Source organism: Tauraco erythrolophus, chromosome 6 (genome assembly GCF_009769465.1).
Source record: "Tauraco erythrolophus isolate bTauEry1 chromosome 6, bTauEry1.pri, whole genome shotgun sequence".
Taxonomy (NCBI): Eukaryota; Metazoa; Chordata; class Aves; order Musophagiformes; family Musophagidae; genus Tauraco; species Tauraco erythrolophus.
In genome coordinates, this window is record NC_141470.1 from 54,615,172 (window position 1) to 54,633,107 (window position 17,936).

Sequence of the window (17,936 nt, forward strand, 5' to 3'; positions counted from 1 at the left end):
AACCTACAAAAAATCGCCCAAAACAACATGCCTTCAAAGAGAAGAATTATGTGCACGAGAAGTACCCAAGCAATCACACTGACCCTGACCAGGATTGTTCTGAAGCACAGAACTCAAAGAGGTAGAGTAGCAGCAAAGTAGATCAGAGTTTTCTTCATTCTTCCGACTCTCAAAGTTGAAGCACATCTTCAGTCTGGCATACCAAGCCTCCTAGGAGGCCAGTCTCTGCTTGGCTTTGAGTTACTTTGAGACTAAGTTAGCAGAACATCTTGCTACATAGCAATGTAAAAGAAATCCAGGCTGGACAGCTTCTTTATCATAGCATTACAGTAAAATGCAGCATAAGATCTGACTCATCATGAACCTTTGTCTGAAATTCAGATGAAGTTTATGCTGACGATCTTTTTGTCCACAAAAATGTTGAGCTGCCCAATAGCAGCAGTGTTTTGTGATTATTCACCCTCAAAATATTTATAACTACTGCTGTCGCAAGTAACTCCAATTACTAAAACACAGAAATAACTTTTTTCCACCTTTTTTTTTAAATTTTGTTTATTTTAAATGTTTTGGTCAAATGCACACACTGTGTCTTATTCATTTTGACATCCTACAGAAGATGTTCTTGTAATACACTCTACTATCTTCCTCCGCAATACAATCTTTTTGCTGCAAGATAGGGTTTTTTTTTTTTTGGAGGGGGATGCTTGAGCATAAAGACAAAAAAAATGTATGTCTGTACACCAAAATGATGTGTAGTAAATACTGGGCAGCAAGCCTAGAACTATTTTTTTTTATTTGTTGCACTCTTTTAAAGGAGGTTCGTTTAGAAATAGGATGTGTAATAATCATCTTCAGAACATCTAATGAGTTGTCTCTATTGGGCGGGAGGAAAAAAATTGACCTTTAAGCCATTACAACCACAAAGGGAACCTTCTGCTTCCGACTTGTGCATTTCTGTCTTCCTGAGTCCAAAGAGACAGCTCCACTAGTTGAGCAACTACACCCAATACATATCAAAGAAGTTTAAGTTACTAAGGGGCAGCTTCATATTATAGCTGTACCTCTAAATTGGAGATTAGAATCAAATATAAAGCCTAACAGGGTCCAGGACCAGTCTTTTTTTTTCAAATTTAAGTTCACAAATAAGCAAGACTAAGTAAGAACAAGAGATTTTAACTTATAGAGTACTGTTCAGGCACCTAAGCTTCAGCTAGTGAAAGAATATAGCTGTTACTATCTATCACCATTGGGGAGTTTTGTGAAACTTTAAATCACAACCAACAACAGGAAAAGCACTGAAAGTCTTCCAAAATAATAACAAAAAAAGTTAGTAAAACAAACACTCCCTCAGCACTGTGTGAAAATGGCAACAAGGCACCTTCTCAAATAGCCACCATCTACAAACTGATAGCCCTTGAAATCTGGCATAAGCAGCATCAAAACATAACCGTATTCTTCAGGACTCTATTTATTCAGGAATTGGTCCTCTAGGTAAGCGACTAAAAAAATCCACAAAAAATCAAACTAAAAACACTTGGCACTCAAAATACTGAGACAGTACAGCTGCTCGCTTTAAAAACTGTAGTAGGTGAATGGAGAATTTCAACTTCCACCTTCGGAAAACATTTATTTTAGATGTGAGAAGAGAAAGTGGGCATGACTCTGGTACGCTGGGCATAACACACTCTCTGTGGTAACAAATTTTCGGTAACTTCCTATACCTATGTTATCAACACAAGGAACCAGCAACATTATCAACCATATTGAAGTGTGTTTCCAGTACAGCTGATCTACCAGGCGTGAGATTCTCTATGAACACAAGTGGGGAAACATGTTAATGTGCAGAACAATCACCCTCAAAACATACTTTTTCCCTCCTCTTAGAAGGTAGCTATGGGATTTTTAAGATGCAGAAACTGTTCTTTTCAAGAGCCAAACCATTCAACTCAAGATTCTGTGAGGAGTTTGAGCTACTCATATCAGCAACAGCACTAACAGCAATATTAGCCATTCACTAGAGTTTTCAAAACATATACCCTGCCACATTATCCAAAGATACTTTAATTAAAAGCCTATGTACAAGTTCATTCTGAGAAAGGCCAGCAGAAAGGATGATATATAACTTCACATCAATACCCTGGAATATGCACTTAAAAATATAAAACATTGGTTCTAAGAGGTTGAATCTATTGGAAATTAAAAAAGAAAAAAAAAAAAAAAAAGAAAATCCAAAGCATCAGAAAGATGCATGGAAAGTCGATGCAATAATCCTCATGTTCCCAAGAGTGTGTATAAATTTATATTCTGCTAGTCAGCACAAATATTTCAAAGCTCTACATCACTACAAAACTGAAGTTCCACTCAACTATAAGCTAAAGGACATCTGTAATAGTTCACTGAAGAGGTGCTAGATATGTTTTCAGATTTCAGCTGGCACTATTGCTGCTAGGAAGTCTTTGAAATGGAACACTTAAGAAGGTATCAAGAGACTTGTTCAGCTGTAGAGAATGAAACAGAAAAGTTCCTGGGTGAAAGACAATATACAGACAACCAAACAACAACATTTGAATAGAGAGTGTGAAAGAGTAATTTGTAGCAATAAGAAGTTGAATATTGTCTGAAAAAATAGTACTCCTAACCTACTGTGTATTGCTTATTCTCTTAAATCAACCACTCAATCTTCTCTACAGCAATCTGATAAAATTACCATAATAGCAGTATGCTACTTCTAAAAGCATCTTCATATTTATGAGTGGTCAAAACCTCAACTCTCAGAAAATGGAAATTTTCCAGACAGATTGATAGCAGGGAACAACTCAGAATTTTGGGAATTGCTGTACTAAACTGGAAGGTACAAGTGCTGAACTGGTATGGATTAGCTTCAGGTACAGTTCATTTCATCCCTTACTGTTTCAAAGAATCAGCAGAAGAAAGCAATTCATTATTAGAACCTCAAAAGTAGTGAATGGGTAGAAATGGTGTTAAATGGTTAGTACAGTGTCCTGGTTTTGGCTAGGACAGAGTTAGTTTTTCTTTTCAGCAGCTAGAATAGCTCTGTGTTTTGGATTTAGAATGGGACTTGTTATGAGAAGACTATGATAGTGCACTGGTTGTTATAGCTGATGCTGAGATATCCAGGGACTTTTCAGCTTCCCGTATTCTTGCCAGTGTGCAGGTGCACAGCAGGCGGTGGGGGAGCACAGCTGGGACAGAGGGCCGACAACTCCCCGTATGACTTGAACTTAGATTTAGGATTGACGGCCAAATTGGGCAATGGAATATTCCATATCACACAGTGTCATGCCCAGTATATAGATGAAGGTTGACCAGGAAGTTGGGAGTTCATTTGTTCTCTCTCTTTTGGGATATTCTCTCCTAGTTCTCTCCCTTGCTCTCATTTCAGGCCTCTCACTCATCTGAGATTGCAGTATTGGGACTTATCTGTTTCGGGATTGCTTGCCAGGACAGGATGGGTGTTTGCCACCGAGTGGCGAGCAATTACACTGTGCATCGCTTGTTTGTATAGATTACCATTATATATTATATATTATTATTTATATATTAAATTACCATTATATTAGATTACCATTATATATTATAACCATTATATATATTAATATATTATCATCATTATTGTTATTTTATATTATTATATTGTTCTTATCTTGGCTCACGAATCTCTTTCCGTTTTCCCCTTTTATTCTCTTCCCCATTCCCCAGGGAGTGGGGGAAGGTGAGCGAGCAGCTGGGTTAAACACACCACACAGTAATTTTGTAACAGTGAGGAGTAATCAGCAGTAAGAGGGATGGTGAGGAACTGAAGTATAAAGCAAGGAGGCAGCAAGTTCAGTTTCAACATGGAGAAAGAATGCTGAAGGTAATAATAACTATTAAAACCATTAAAGAACTGGAAGAGCAAAGATGTGCTAAAACATATTACATACAGAGGAATAGTTAGGACAAGCCAGAAAAAAGGAAGGATCAATACACACCAGCCTCACTCCAGTATTTGCAAAACACTTCAACCCTGTTCCCTCAGACAGAAAATCACCAACAAAAATCTGAGACTTTGTATGCACATTAATGCACGAATCAGCTTCCCTGAAGCGTTTAGGCCTATCTCATCAAAGTAGGGGTTTCAAGGGTACATAAACATGAGAGACATAGAGAGACATACTTAGATGCTGCAGCACTTATGATTCTGCCAGCTTTGCCATAAAGATTTGTTTCTTCTATAACTAGAGTAGAGATGTTTCTCATCCACCTGTTGTCACTTTCGTTTGCAGAGTCAAACCCTTGAGAATGAACTCCTGCTATCCCCAACAGCACTACAAGTAAGGCACATGGAGGACAGGGCATTGGTTGTTGTCACTGCCTACACTGTTACATCTCCAGGTACAATTTTTTTCTTTCCCCCTAGCTTAGTACCCTACTACCTGCATTGCACTCCTCATCCACAGCACCAGGGCTTCAATTATTGCTCTGCCTCTTCAGAGATAGCTGCAAACGCCTGCTCCACACAGTCTGATCAGCGACCAGCTCTTCTAGAAACACCCACATTGAACCGTGACTTGAAAGCCTGCATCATACCGTTTTTCTCTTCTAGATTAGAAACACTCCTTTGAGCCAAATATTTTATATGAAACACCACCACCAATGTCTTTAAAATGAATAAAAGGAATTCCTTAGAAATCAATTCAGCTATTTCTGGCAGAAAATGAAGTAAATGCTAAAGAAATGCACTCTGTACTCATGAAGGGAGATTCCCAGAGGTGAAATTCTCATTATACAATCTTTTACAAGTCCCTCTTTTTAACACATAATAAAAGCTTTTCACTACATGTAAAAGAATGAAATGAAAATATTAACACCCACTCACCTCTGAAACGCAAGAAGAGCCTTTCTCTGCAAGACCTCTTGCATCCCTCGCAAAGATGCTAAAAAGGATATATTTAATCAGTAATACGCAAGATCAAGAGATTTCATTCCGCATGCTCATTGAAGAAGTTTTAATACATTGACTGAAAAAAACTGGTTGCACACAGAAGCTTTAATTTTAAGTCTAGTGTTCCGTTAGGTATTCTTTTATAGGCAACATGGGAATTTCCAGATGTGATTGTTTATTCTTATCTTACCATCAGTAGCCTGCAGACTGTAAGTCAATCCCAGTGCCAAGTAGCCTTTTGCTTTGAACTCTGATGTTTTGTCCCCAAGATCAACAACTGTTTTGGCAAATCTTTCAGCTTCTTCCAACTGAAAATATTATAAAACATCCATGTAAATCTAAAACTAGCTAAATCTTACATTATAATGAGAAGTATGTACAGTATGTGTATTATGCACAGTAAGTCTGTTGAAATCTCAGCCATGATCGGTTTTTTCATTTCATTTTTCATTAAAGTTAGTTTTCCTGCTAAATACTGAGTAAAGACCACAGACTTTAAGCTGAAGCACCCATTCCTACAGTTGAGAGAAACTCTGGCACATAACACACAGATGATTCTAAACTACTGTGGTTTGCCTTTTTCCTGTCTGTCTTTTTTTTTTTTTTTTTTTAAAAATTCTGGTCCATATATGCCATCTACCACTTTTGCATTTCATAAATACAGTTCTTGCCACATTTCTTTAGGAAAATCTCTTACAACAACTATGGCTCCACTCCTGCAAAAAGAAGTATAGTCATGCAGCACTCTACATCACATACAGTATTGCTGAATGTGTGCGAACTCATAACTAGAGAAATATGTAACAGATCAAGGTTTAACTGCACACCCATGCTAGCACGCTATTTAACAACGTAGAAAGAAAAAAAATTACATTTGAATCCATTCCAGTGCTAGTATGGCATGCTAAGTACAGTAAGCTACTCCGTACGGAGTCAATCCATAGGGAACAATTCACAGAACTAGGATCTACGTTAATAATTAAGACTGTATTTTTGTCAGCCTCAACAAGTTATGGTTTTGCTACTACACTATTTTTTAAATTTCTGATTTTGACCTTTCCCTCCTCTTTAAAATACACTCATTCTTCTAAAAATTGCACGTGTATCTTGAAAACCACACGATGATCTTTGATCACCTTAATGTTTTTAGTACAGATACACCAATTTCAAGATTATGTAAAACACAACTCAAGTAACACTTTTTAAAAAAAGACACTGTCCCCACTTGGAATTCATAGATCCCAGCTGCCTGCAAACATGGTATCACCAGAAGAGTCTCTTGAATACAAGAGATTTGTACAGAGGAAACAGAAGTCTAAGTTGCGTTTTGAATCTCTGTATGCCAACAACGTTTCAATTTCTAACACATTTTTAGCTATGTCTTAGATCAGTATCAAAACATGCTACCTTCATAAATATAACCATTGCTGTCAAATATTTTAAATTAGCCAAACAGGGATGTACTTGTGCATACATGTATCTGCGCTGTATTTTTAGAGATGACCAAGTGCATGTAGTCACTGTGCAGAAGTATTTGCTACATCCCTAAACCAAGATTTTGCTGCATTTTAGCACCGCTCTCGCTGAAAAGATGAAGAGTGGCAAAGCTTACCCAGTGGAGAGATCCCATACAGAGCTTTGCAGCAAGGAGTGGAATAGTTGCATCATCTGGTTTCAAACGTATACATTCCTTCAAGACTTTAACAGCTCGAGCAGACTGTTAAAAAACATTTTCCATTGAAATTACTAAAACTGTAAATATGTTTCACAGATAGAAGATTCTTTTTCCATCATTAACTTTTTTTCCCATGTGAAGGAGACATTACTAAACATTTTGTTGACAATTTGTCATAATCCTCAAGCAAGTGAAACACAAACCTTTAGGCACTGCTGCTATTATTTAACCCCGATGAACTATTATTAAGTGCCCCCAGTGAAACATTTGCCCAGAATGTAATTCCAATGGTACAGGATTCAGGAAACAGTTTTGAGATTTATTTAAAACTTTGCCAGAACTGTAAGTTCACAGCATTTGAGCCAAGTAAATGAAAGAGCAGGAACAGGACAGAGTCCTCAGATTAAGCAGTGTTTTAGTGTTCTTTGGGAGTTACGACAGCACTCAGGAATAGCTCTGACATAAGATTGTACAACAGACTGGTACTGCTCCTCTTTTTTAAATTCATTTGCCGCTACCCAATCACAGTTTAGAACACAAAGTAAACAGAGAATGGGAAGAAGATTGAAGCCTTTCCAAAACCAATGTGCTTCTAAAAATATTTTCTACAGAAAATACAAATCATTCCTTTCCCCCATACTGCATATAAACAAACTCCCCCCATAGAGAATGATCTTTTAGAAAACTAGTATTATTTACATGATATAATGGTGATTTATTTTCTGTAACATGAGAGAAACACAAAAAGAATGGAAAAAAGATTGCATCCGATAACATAAGTTCTTAGGTATACAATTACAAAAAAACCAAATCTGTCTCACTTTAATTGCACAGAATACACACTCTCAAAGACAGTAATATTAAAGACAGTCAGAAATTGCCAAAGCAAAAAAAAAAGTGCATCATGAATCAGCGTTAATTTGTACCTAAGTGTAAAATTCATTCATCAAAACAGCACCTAAACAAGTTGTTACTGGATAACATGATCTCATATAATTCCCTACTTACATTCAATTAGCTTAGCTTCAGCTTGTTGGCAAGACAGCTCTTATCATCACCTTTCAGTCTTCCTAAGTTAGAAACTATTGAAATAACAACATTCTTTGTACAGCACTAGGCATAAATTCAGAAGCACAGTTTGGTGATTTAAGGATTAGAATTATTTTCGAAAACACTACAGATGAAAATTACAGAAGTGCCAAATATTGTTATCAAAAGTCATCAATAGAAGAATTACATCAGAAAATTAAGACTTACTTTTCCTGCTGCCATCAAGGACAATGCAAACTGATACCAGAGATGGAACTCTTCAAATGCAAACTTCATGGCTCTTTCTAAACACTAATTTTGGAGGGAAAATCGTAATTTAAAGGCATATTCTCCAATTCTTAAGAAGATAGACTAGTATAAAAATTCTCTTATAGATTCATACCTAAACCATATGTAATAAAAAAATTTAATCATTCAAATACATTAAGTAAAAACAGTTGCCAGATTCTATATGGAAAGAAAGAATTGAACAGAAAACTGATTTCCCATTTATTATGTTTGTTTAAATACTCCTGCTGGTATGTCCGATTTAATCTGAAAGAAGGAATGATAACCACCAGCTTACTGAAGGTACCAGCTGCAAAAGGCAGGAGATAAGTCTTAAGTGAAAAGGGGAATTGTACACACACTCTTCCTAAATTCTGAATACTTAACAAGCAATAGCACTACAAGTACTTATCAGTACCACTTAAAAGGTGGTGGGGGGTAGTGATACAAGTTCACCTGACACTATTATTTCTATTTTTAAGAATTTTAACTTCACACTCAATATTCTGCTGAGATTTTCAACTTAACTGAATGCCAAAAGGAAATTCATTATTAATACACTGAGATTAAATATATTAAATTAGCATTACATGCTAATTTTGAAAGTTTCATATCTGCTGTTGTCAGTAAGAATTATTTCATTTTGCTATGCTCAGTTTTACTAATCAGGCCAGCTCCAGAGAGTCGAAAGATGCAACACTTTTCTGGATTAAACTGATTTAGCAATTAACTTTCTAGTCTGCAGAGTCCAACTACATGAAGCCGGTTTTCTGCTCTGATAGCTATAGTGTATAGCTAAAGTGCGATACCATGAATTATTTTTCACATTGAAACTCAGCCTTAACATTACAGAAAGCACAGCCAGGTGTGTTGCATCTTCCCACACTTTAACAGAACCTGAAGTAAAGAACAGCACTAGAGAATAAAAAAAACAAATGCAAGGAATGCATTATTTGCTACACATAAGTAATGTATGCTACAATTTTTCCTACTACACAATGTCCAGTATCAAGACTATTATTAAACAGAATTTTTATTAACTATCATAAAGGATTGAAGTTTCTAAAAACAAATTCTAATACTGTTGTTAAAAGTTTATCATCAGATTGTATGTGTAGTAAGTTAATTAAACATCTGTTAGAAAAACCACCACAGAATTTATTTTCCTATTATTTATTTATTTCTTATTTATTTTATCCTATTTATTTTCCTATTAGTTGCTAAATCCCTCTTTCTCTCACCACTGATTAATACAACTATGGTGCTAAACGAAGTGCCTCTGAATGAAGAATGAATTCACATTTATCTTTTCAAATACGACTCACTCTACTTGTTTTGATACCAGTGTTTTACATATAAGTAATTTCAGCTCTTCTTCCAGAACTCTGACCTACAGCAGCTATGTAAATCCCAGATCCACATAAAGAAGTGGTTCATGTAAACGTAGAACTTAAAGTCAAAATACGTTTATAACTTCTTGGGCTGCCTAATCATACTTTCTTCTCGTGCATTAATTATATAGAGGTACTTGTTCATAATTAGAAAAATAAAAATCTTATTTTCTACACCTTGCTTAATTAAAAATTGCTCATTTTAGCTGGCAGAAAATAAAGACGTTGCAGAATTTGATACTTCATGTTTTTATAATTTTTCACTTATAGAGACACAGGACAAAATTGCCGATTATTCTCAAAGGCTTGAATTTCAGTGTACTAATGATCTACTTACTCTTCTTTTTCTTTGACTTCAAGTTCTATTTACTTGGCTTCATTCAGTATGAAATGTGACAAGTTAACATGATTTTATTTTTTTTTATATCACAAAATTGGTGGTTAGCATGTGGAGAGGTAAGGGATATATGTGCATATGTACGTGTATGTGACCTGTACATGACATGAACACCTCAAACTGCATTCTTCTGAACCAAGCAACAAGTAATTTCAAAGAGTGACAGGCTCCATCAAGAAATCAATAAGAAACACATAACAAGCAATAGTACCCTGGAAAACTGCAAGTTGAGATAACGTTCAGGATAATGGCAACTGACTTAACTAACTGAAAACACATTCAGCACAATCGCTCTCCCGAAAGGTAGAAATGGAACTGTTGATATTGCCTTGTGAATAATCACAAATGACTATATGGACAGGTAATGTTGAACATGTTACTGAATTTTGTTGCTTAGCACTATGGCCTCCTGAAAAGAATATGCCTGAAGTTGGAGAGTGGAAAGATGACTACATAGGAAAATTTCTGGTCTGGAAAACATCTCTCCTAGTAGGACATTGATAAGCTTAATATGTCATATCCTACAAAGTTTAAAAACCAACTTGATGACAGTCAGAGTATTTTTGTTTAGGAAAGAATTATGACAGTAGAAAGTCTTTTGGTCTAGTTGAAGAAGCTGTATGAAATTGAAAGCCCATTGTATACAAACTCCACAAAGAAATGAGACCTTTTCAGTTAAAAACATGACTCAGCATTAGAACAGTTTAACAGGGATGAGACACATTTTTGATCATTTAATATTCTTATATCACAACTAACTATATCAGCTATAGCTAAACCAGGAGATGGTAATAAGATGTTGGAACTGGCAGGTGAATACCATTTCCACCATTAGAATAATGGTATTTTCTGACTTGAAGCTACAACAGCTCCACTAGAGCAATCGTAATTAGCTCACAGCGAATGAAGCAAGTCAAAAAAAAATATGCCTATTACATAACTGAAGAGAATGTTTTTACACTTCTGAATTTGTTTCTATTGTAATACTTTCAGTTATAAAAGTTTCAGACTATAAGCCGCAGGATTTGAGGACAGATATCCTCTAACCACTCACTAAACTGTAAGAGTTTCTTAAAGTCTATGTCTTCCCCTGTGCTTTGGATGACGAGAACTGGAACAAACGAGATGGTCTAACCATTTCCTGATAAGATCCTGCTGCAACTGTGTATCTAGAGTATGTGTATGCTAAAATAAGTAGTCTATTATACTGAGTCTTCATAAGATTATTTTTTTCATGTTCAAAATAGATACTTCATGGACATATAATAAATACATTTTAATTATTCTGTATTGAAAGTTATTTTTCAAACACATAAGAATTATTTTCTATTTTTCAAAGAGAATATTTCAAAAGAATATACATACAATTTTTTATGGAATATAACTACAAAGATGCTAGACCTAGAATAAAAAAAAAGAAGAAAAGACCTTAAAACCAGCCTTATGCAGACTTCAGGTGTCAAAGCCCAAGGCAGTGGCTAAAAACCCTCAACTAAGCAGCTGGTCAAACATGGAGGCTCTTTAACTTTCCAGATACTCACAATTCTGCTTTTGTCTGTAACCAAGATCACCAGCAGCACAAGCAACTTCTAAAAGCCACTGAAACCAATGGTCTAAGTCAAGTTAAAACATCTTCCACGCGTTAGAACACTCGACTGTGCTCAAAATACAGAAGAAAAAGGAACAGGGAGTGGTACTCATCCGCCAGCTACAGGAGCTAAACCAATCACACAAGCAGTGAGGGAAGCAAGCTCTACGCTCTTCTCTATGTGAGGGGACTATAAAACATTCCTCCTATCCTTCTGGGTAACATCCTAGACTTCAAGACACATGGCTAAGTACAGAGACACTGCTAGCTTTCCTGGTGAAGCCAAAAAATTTTTCTATTAAGAAAGGCAGGAAGAATTGCAAACAAGAAGTTGAATCTATTGTGACTCAAATACTATGCAAGGTGTCTCAAATGAGATAGCGGAGGAATCTAAGGATCTTGTGATGTTCCATTAATAAAAAGGATAAATTATTTTTAATAAATGGATAAAATGTGTTTAATGTCTAAAAAAAACCCCAAAAAACTAGAAAAGACCCCAAACTACCACGACATAACAAGCAAAACAAAAGAATCAGAACCGGAACCCAAGGCTACACTACGCTTGCCTAGTTGCTAGGCAAGTATGTAAAAGGAAAGGTTGCCAGATGCTTAAAGAAAAAAAGAAATCAGAGTCACCTTTTCAATTCTTTTTTTTTTTTTGTATGTGGGTTTTTTATATTTTGGTTTGGTTTAGTTTTGTTTGTTCTGTTTTTTTTTTTAAATATGTGTCAATATTTATCCTTCAAAAAGTTCTAGACTAAAATATATGGAGAATCATCTCTTGCAGCCTTGGTGCAATCACCTAAAACTCCACAAAGGCAAAAGTGTCTATAGTGGCAAGTAAATGGAAATATTCCTGATTAGATTATGTTGTAGGATGACAGTCCTGTATGAGCTTTCACTCTCCTTAGTTTTGGTGAAAGACTTTCTATTGTACTGATTAAAACAGACTTGTATGCACAACTTGCAGCTATGAAGTACTTTCAAGAAGAAGAATACCCGAATTTAGAGCTTAATATCACAGGAGATGTAGATTAAAGGGTGACTATCAACATATACCAGAGAAGAACTGGAGCTATTTTTTCATTTTTAACTTAAAAGTCCTCTATTATGGTGGAGAGAAACCATTTCTCAGTAAATCAATCCCTGGATATGCCTTCCTACCACACATGCTAAAGTATTCCTTCTGGATACCAATAACTAATCATGGTCAGCAACAGTACCCTGCTGCTGGGTGAGCACTGTTTTGAGCAGCAGAAAGATCTGCTCTGCCCGAAGTACTGTAGTTGTTTCTCAGGTATGAAACTGTTAATGATACTCAAAAGTTTCCTGAAGAATTTAAGTCGCCACAATCTAACAAAACACATTCAAGTTGCATAATCAAACACGAGACATTTGAGATAGAGAACACACTTTCCTACAGACCTGGAAAAGTAATACATTTCTGTTTTATTAACTTCAAAGCCATTTTACGAACTACAAGGACTCTGGAGCACTCCAAATATTATGAGGTGTAAAAGAAATTTTTCTTTCGAAATAAAACATCACAAATTCTTTTTCTAGATATTTATATCTATCATTTAAATCCACAACAGCTTTGATCTTTTGCCATTCCTTCCTGCTGTTTCCATTTAATGTGTATCCTTTTAAGCAGATCCATGCCTCCGTGAATAAAAATCATGTGAATTTCTGTTCCATTAAATATTTACCACACCTTTTTCACAATTTCTGTGCTTGATCACCTCAAGACATTTGCATAAATTTAGATAGTAAATTTTTGGGGGTGGAAACTACCTGTTGTATTTATACAGTAGTCAGAATGACAGTGCTCTTTAATTGTTTAGCCCTTAAGTACTACCACAATTAATATGATTAATAGAATTAACAAACAAAGACACACTTGAATATTCACTATTATCAACAAACCTCTGAGAGCATTTCATATTGGCCTCTTCTTCCCAAGGCTATAGTAAGTAAATCGTAGACTACAGATGCACTTTGCAAACTGATAATACGATCATTTTTGTGTTCTGGTATTCTGCTCAGTACAGCATCACGGTTAGCCTGAAACATACCATGAAAAAAGAAACAAAGTCAGCCATTGTAATCCAATCTGTATTTTTGCTCAAGTAACTACTGTTCTATTCAGACTGACAGTCAGCAGTTGATACAGGTGATACAGATAGTATCTGCTACTAATTTACAAATAGCAAGAATCACAAATTTTATACATTAGGGGTAAAATTTATGTTTCTATATGAATGTATTTTTAATTACTTTATTCTAATTACATAGGTAATGTATTTAAAATCATTGAAGACTTCTCAGAAATCAAATACTTTTTTAGAATTTTAATAATGTATATTCCTCTCTTATTTTATTTTCTGTATGCTAGTAAAACATACTAGAAGGATCTTGAAATCCTCTATTCCAGCTTTTGTAAAATAAGGCAATCAATTTTTTTACTCTTCATAACATTGCAACACTATCCGCTCACTTGTGAGTGGTAACATGCCCATGACAACCACACAACCACCTTCAGGAGTTACTAGCAAGAAGTGAAAACTGTCCCTGTTTCTGAGCAAGGGTTTGGAACAGGACCATGTTTGCAGTAAGGCTTTGTACTTTCAATCCCATTTTGTGAAAGGCACGTTGCAAACCTAATTCCTTAATTAAACTCTTCCTCTCAAGAAGGAAGAAAGCTGACCTAGAACTAGATTAAAATAATTGACCATGTTCACAAAGAAATTTTTTTAAAGAGCAAAGGATAAAATTCAGGTCTCCTGGTAGCTAAGGCTGCCTCTATTGAACTACTCAGTACTTCTCCCACTATACCATCAAGCCTCTGAAAATACCTCATCTCGATATCTTATCTTTTTCTAGATTTATTGATATTTAGTATTCCCATTGGTACAAATGATGCTAGTATATCCGGTAGTTTGAAGTCAGAAGTGAACAATCTTTCTCTGTCTGACTCCTCTCTCTCTTTTTTTTTTTTTTTAATTACACAGAGCATTGCCCCCTTAATACATTTACTTAAATACACTAAATTTTAATGGTCAGCTCACTTCCCTCTTTTTCATAGGCAAGGAAAGACACACATTAAGGGATAATAAATTGTTTCTCTGCTTTAAAAGGATAAGATTTTAAGCTCTAAACATACTCAATGTTTAAAATAGAATAATTAAATATTGAAAGAAATTTTCAAAGAGAAACATGGAGCGTAAAATGCACAGACATTTCAGGAATTACCAACTGAATAATCCACAGCTTGGTTTGAAAACACACACCCCTGCACGCCCACCCCAAAACAGACATTTTTGCTTTCTTTTGATCAAGAAGTTTTTGGCTTTTTCTTTCTACGCTTCATAAATATTTAGTCAGCTTCAAGAGCTTCTTCCCGACATTTAATCACACTCTGACTCAATTTCTTGCAAGTACAGAACAATCTATGAACTAGCACTTCTTGTGAAAAAATGAGTGACAATGCCAAAGCAGTATCCTACGAGAGGATGCTTTGTAAGTATTAAAGATATCTTCTATATTTGAACATAAATAACAAGACAGAATGTATGTACAAACTTAAGTGCTCAGTGTTTCAGAACTGCCATGGTCTCAGACACAATAAAATGATGATTAGTTAAACTGCAATGTGTCAGCTGGCCACACTTACCCTATACACACTTTAAGCCCGAGGCAAATGTGAAGAGTGTAACTTAGTTCACTCACACTGGAAGAAAGGATATGCTCAGCCATTTTACCATTAGCAAAGAATAACACATAAGGAGGCGGTGATCAGGGAAATGAAGTTGGAGGCCAGTAACTAGCACTGTACCCCAGAGACAGATCCTGAGTCCGATACTGTTCAAACCTTCATTAATGATCTGCATGATGGGGCAGAGCATACCCTCAGGAAGTTTGCTGATGATACAGAACTAGGAGGAAAAACTGATATGCCAAAGGGCTGTGCTGCCATCCAGAGGGATCTCAACATGCTGGAGAAATGGGCTGACAGGAACCTCATCAAAGGCTTCAACAAAGACTTGGAAGTGCAAAGTCCTGCACCTGGGGGGGAACAACCCCATGCACCAGTAAATGCTGGGGCTACCCTGATGGAAAACAGCTTGGCAGAAAAGGACCTGGGGGTCCTAGCAGGCACCAAGTTGAATAGCAGCCAACAATGTGGCCTTGCTGGAAAGACAGCTTGTGGCATCCCTGGCTGCATGAGCAGGAGTGTTTCCAGCAGGTCGAGGGAGGCAATCTTCCCCCTCTATTCAGCACTGCTAAGGCCACACCTGCAGCACTGGTTCTAATTCTGGGCTCATTAGTACAAGAGAGATATGGAGCTACTGGAGACAGTCCAACAAATGACCACTAGGATGAATAAGGGACTGGAGTATCTCTTCTACAAGCAAAGGCTGAGAGAGCTGGGACTTTTCAGCCTGGAGAAGAGAATGCTTGGGGAGGACCCTTATCAATATGTAAAAATACCTTAAGCGAGGCCACAAAGAAGGGGGAGTCAGGCTGTTTTCAGTGCTGCTCAGTGACAGTATCACAGGCAGTGGGCACAAACTGAAACACAGGAGATTCCCTCAACATCAGGAAACACTTTTATTACTGTGAGGGTGACTGAGCACCGGCACAGGTTGCCCAGCAAAGTTGTGGAATCTCCCTCCTTGTAGATATTCAAAAGCCATCTCAACACAGATGCAGCCTGCTCTAGGTGGCCCTGATTGAGCAGGGGGGTTGGACAGAATAACTTCCAGACATCAGTTCTGACCTCAATTATTCTGTGACTGTTACTACAGCTCAACCAATATGCAGCAACATGTACACGCACTGTAATGTGAAGATGTCAGTCCTTCAGATCCCACCTTTCTACCCATTCCTGCCTGGATAAGGAAAGGTTGGTCTATACTTTGCAACTGTAACAGCTAGAACACAAGGATGTCTTACAGTAAGAATGATGGCAGAGTTGCAGCTGACTTCCCTCATTAAGCCTGACAATACACTGTAGCAGCAGTCATGTGGCTAAAAGAGTCATTTTGTAGTCTAGTTTGAACCCTATAAGAGAATTAGAACACTTGAAAAGCCCAGCACTATCTTTCCCAGAGCATTTCTTTCATAAATACTACAATTTAAATCTTAATCAAAGCATCTTTTCTGAATTTGGAAATTAAGGGAACTCAAGGTCACACAAAGTAGCACTGCAATCCACTAGCAAGATTCAATTTTCTGGATATATGTTGCACTAGATCTAATTTAAGTAAGAGAAAGTTATGATGTTAGAGTGCACTACTTCCCTGAAACCAGCAGTATCATTTAGGGCTCGTATATACACAGTGATTTGATTACTTTTACTTACACAAAATGCTACTTATACGTCAGATTTTCATTCTGTTTTCCAACATTTATTTGAATAAGTTCTTGAAGGACATAAGTCTTGACACCTTATCTGTGTTTTTACTAATTCACAGACAATGGAAGGAAGGGATCATACTACTTTAGTAACACAATACCATCTCAAAACACCAATGATTACACTGTCTTCTGTAACTGCTCTTATTTCTTTCCCAAATACCATTTTCAAAATCATAAATCACATGCTACTTCATAAATACTACAGCTAGAAAGTTAGCATGCACTGAACGTGAAGTAACAGCTCTCAACTACCAGAAAGCTAAGTTTGAGCATAAAAATATTCATCACTACAATCTTCCCCTTTGCCCCCTCCAAAACGACTCTGAACAAATGACTTAGCCGAAGTAAGTCAATCATATGAAAGATTTTATACTCCCCTGCAACAGACTCTTTTGCCTCAGATAACCTGCAACTTCTTGTGAAGAAAAACAATACTGAAAGCTTGCTAAGGGAATATGCTCTACAGTGACAAGCATTTGATATAATTAGGCAGATCCAATTCACAAAGGAAAAGGTGTAAGTAACCTGAAACGAGACTGAACAGGGCAGTACTTTTAATTTGGTTTTTTTTTGCTTCTTAATGCTTATATGCAAGGAAGTACACACGCAATTACAGTAATCAGTAGTCAAATCCTGCAGAACTGGGACTGCTTTCACTTCACACCATGACCACAGCTCACATCAGAATTCTATATATCCCCAGAAGCTGCTCAGGCACCTTATAGAGGCACAGGCAGCCCCTGTCAGTGGACAGTTTACATTGCAGCAAAACCAGCATATGATATATGGACATGTTTGCTTAGTCTAGTTTTGTGGTGACAGATTCTGTCATGAACATTGCAAGGCAGATCACTAGGAATGAAGAAAGTAGTTCACACTACAATGTAACTTGTTTGCCATTTTATAATAGTTCAAATAGGAGAACATTCACTAAAATGTTCTGATCCTATTTAACTCTATCAAAACAGAAACTATACCAGAGCATGAAAGCTGTGAGACAGACTACTATATGATGCCTCAGATGCTAGAGGTTCCACTTATTTAGAAAAATAGTGAAAATTCCAGCTTCACCTTTTCACTTCTGCTATTTGAGAACATATAACTGACCCGGTATTAGAATGTCAATCTATCAATTGATAGATGACTAGTAAAATCATACCAGAGGAAAATATATGGGGCTGATAAAAGGCACAAGTAGGCCA

At 36.5% G+C, this 17,936-nt stretch overlaps 1 protein-coding gene across 3 annotated transcripts in view; it reads right to left on the reverse strand.

The window, feature by feature from the left end:
• TTC7B (tetratricopeptide repeat domain 7B) overlaps window positions 1–17,936 on the reverse strand; it is a 146,797-nt gene that overhangs the window by 67,055 nt on the left and 61,806 nt on the right. For all 3 annotated transcript variants that reach the window (XM_086612889.1, XM_086612888.1, XM_086612887.1), the window contains exons 9-13: window positions 13,240–13,377; window positions 7,878–7,961; window positions 6,558–6,662; window positions 5,136–5,253; window positions 4,880–4,937 (exon numbers count right to left, since the gene is read on the reverse strand). In XM_086612889.1, coding sequence (XP_086469015.1) covers window positions 4,880–4,937; window positions 5,136–5,253; window positions 6,558–6,662; window positions 7,878–7,961; window positions 13,240–13,377 — 503 coding nt within the window. The remainder of the gene's footprint in view (window positions 1–4,879; window positions 4,938–5,135; window positions 5,254–6,557; window positions 6,663–7,877; window positions 7,962–13,239; window positions 13,378–17,936) is intronic.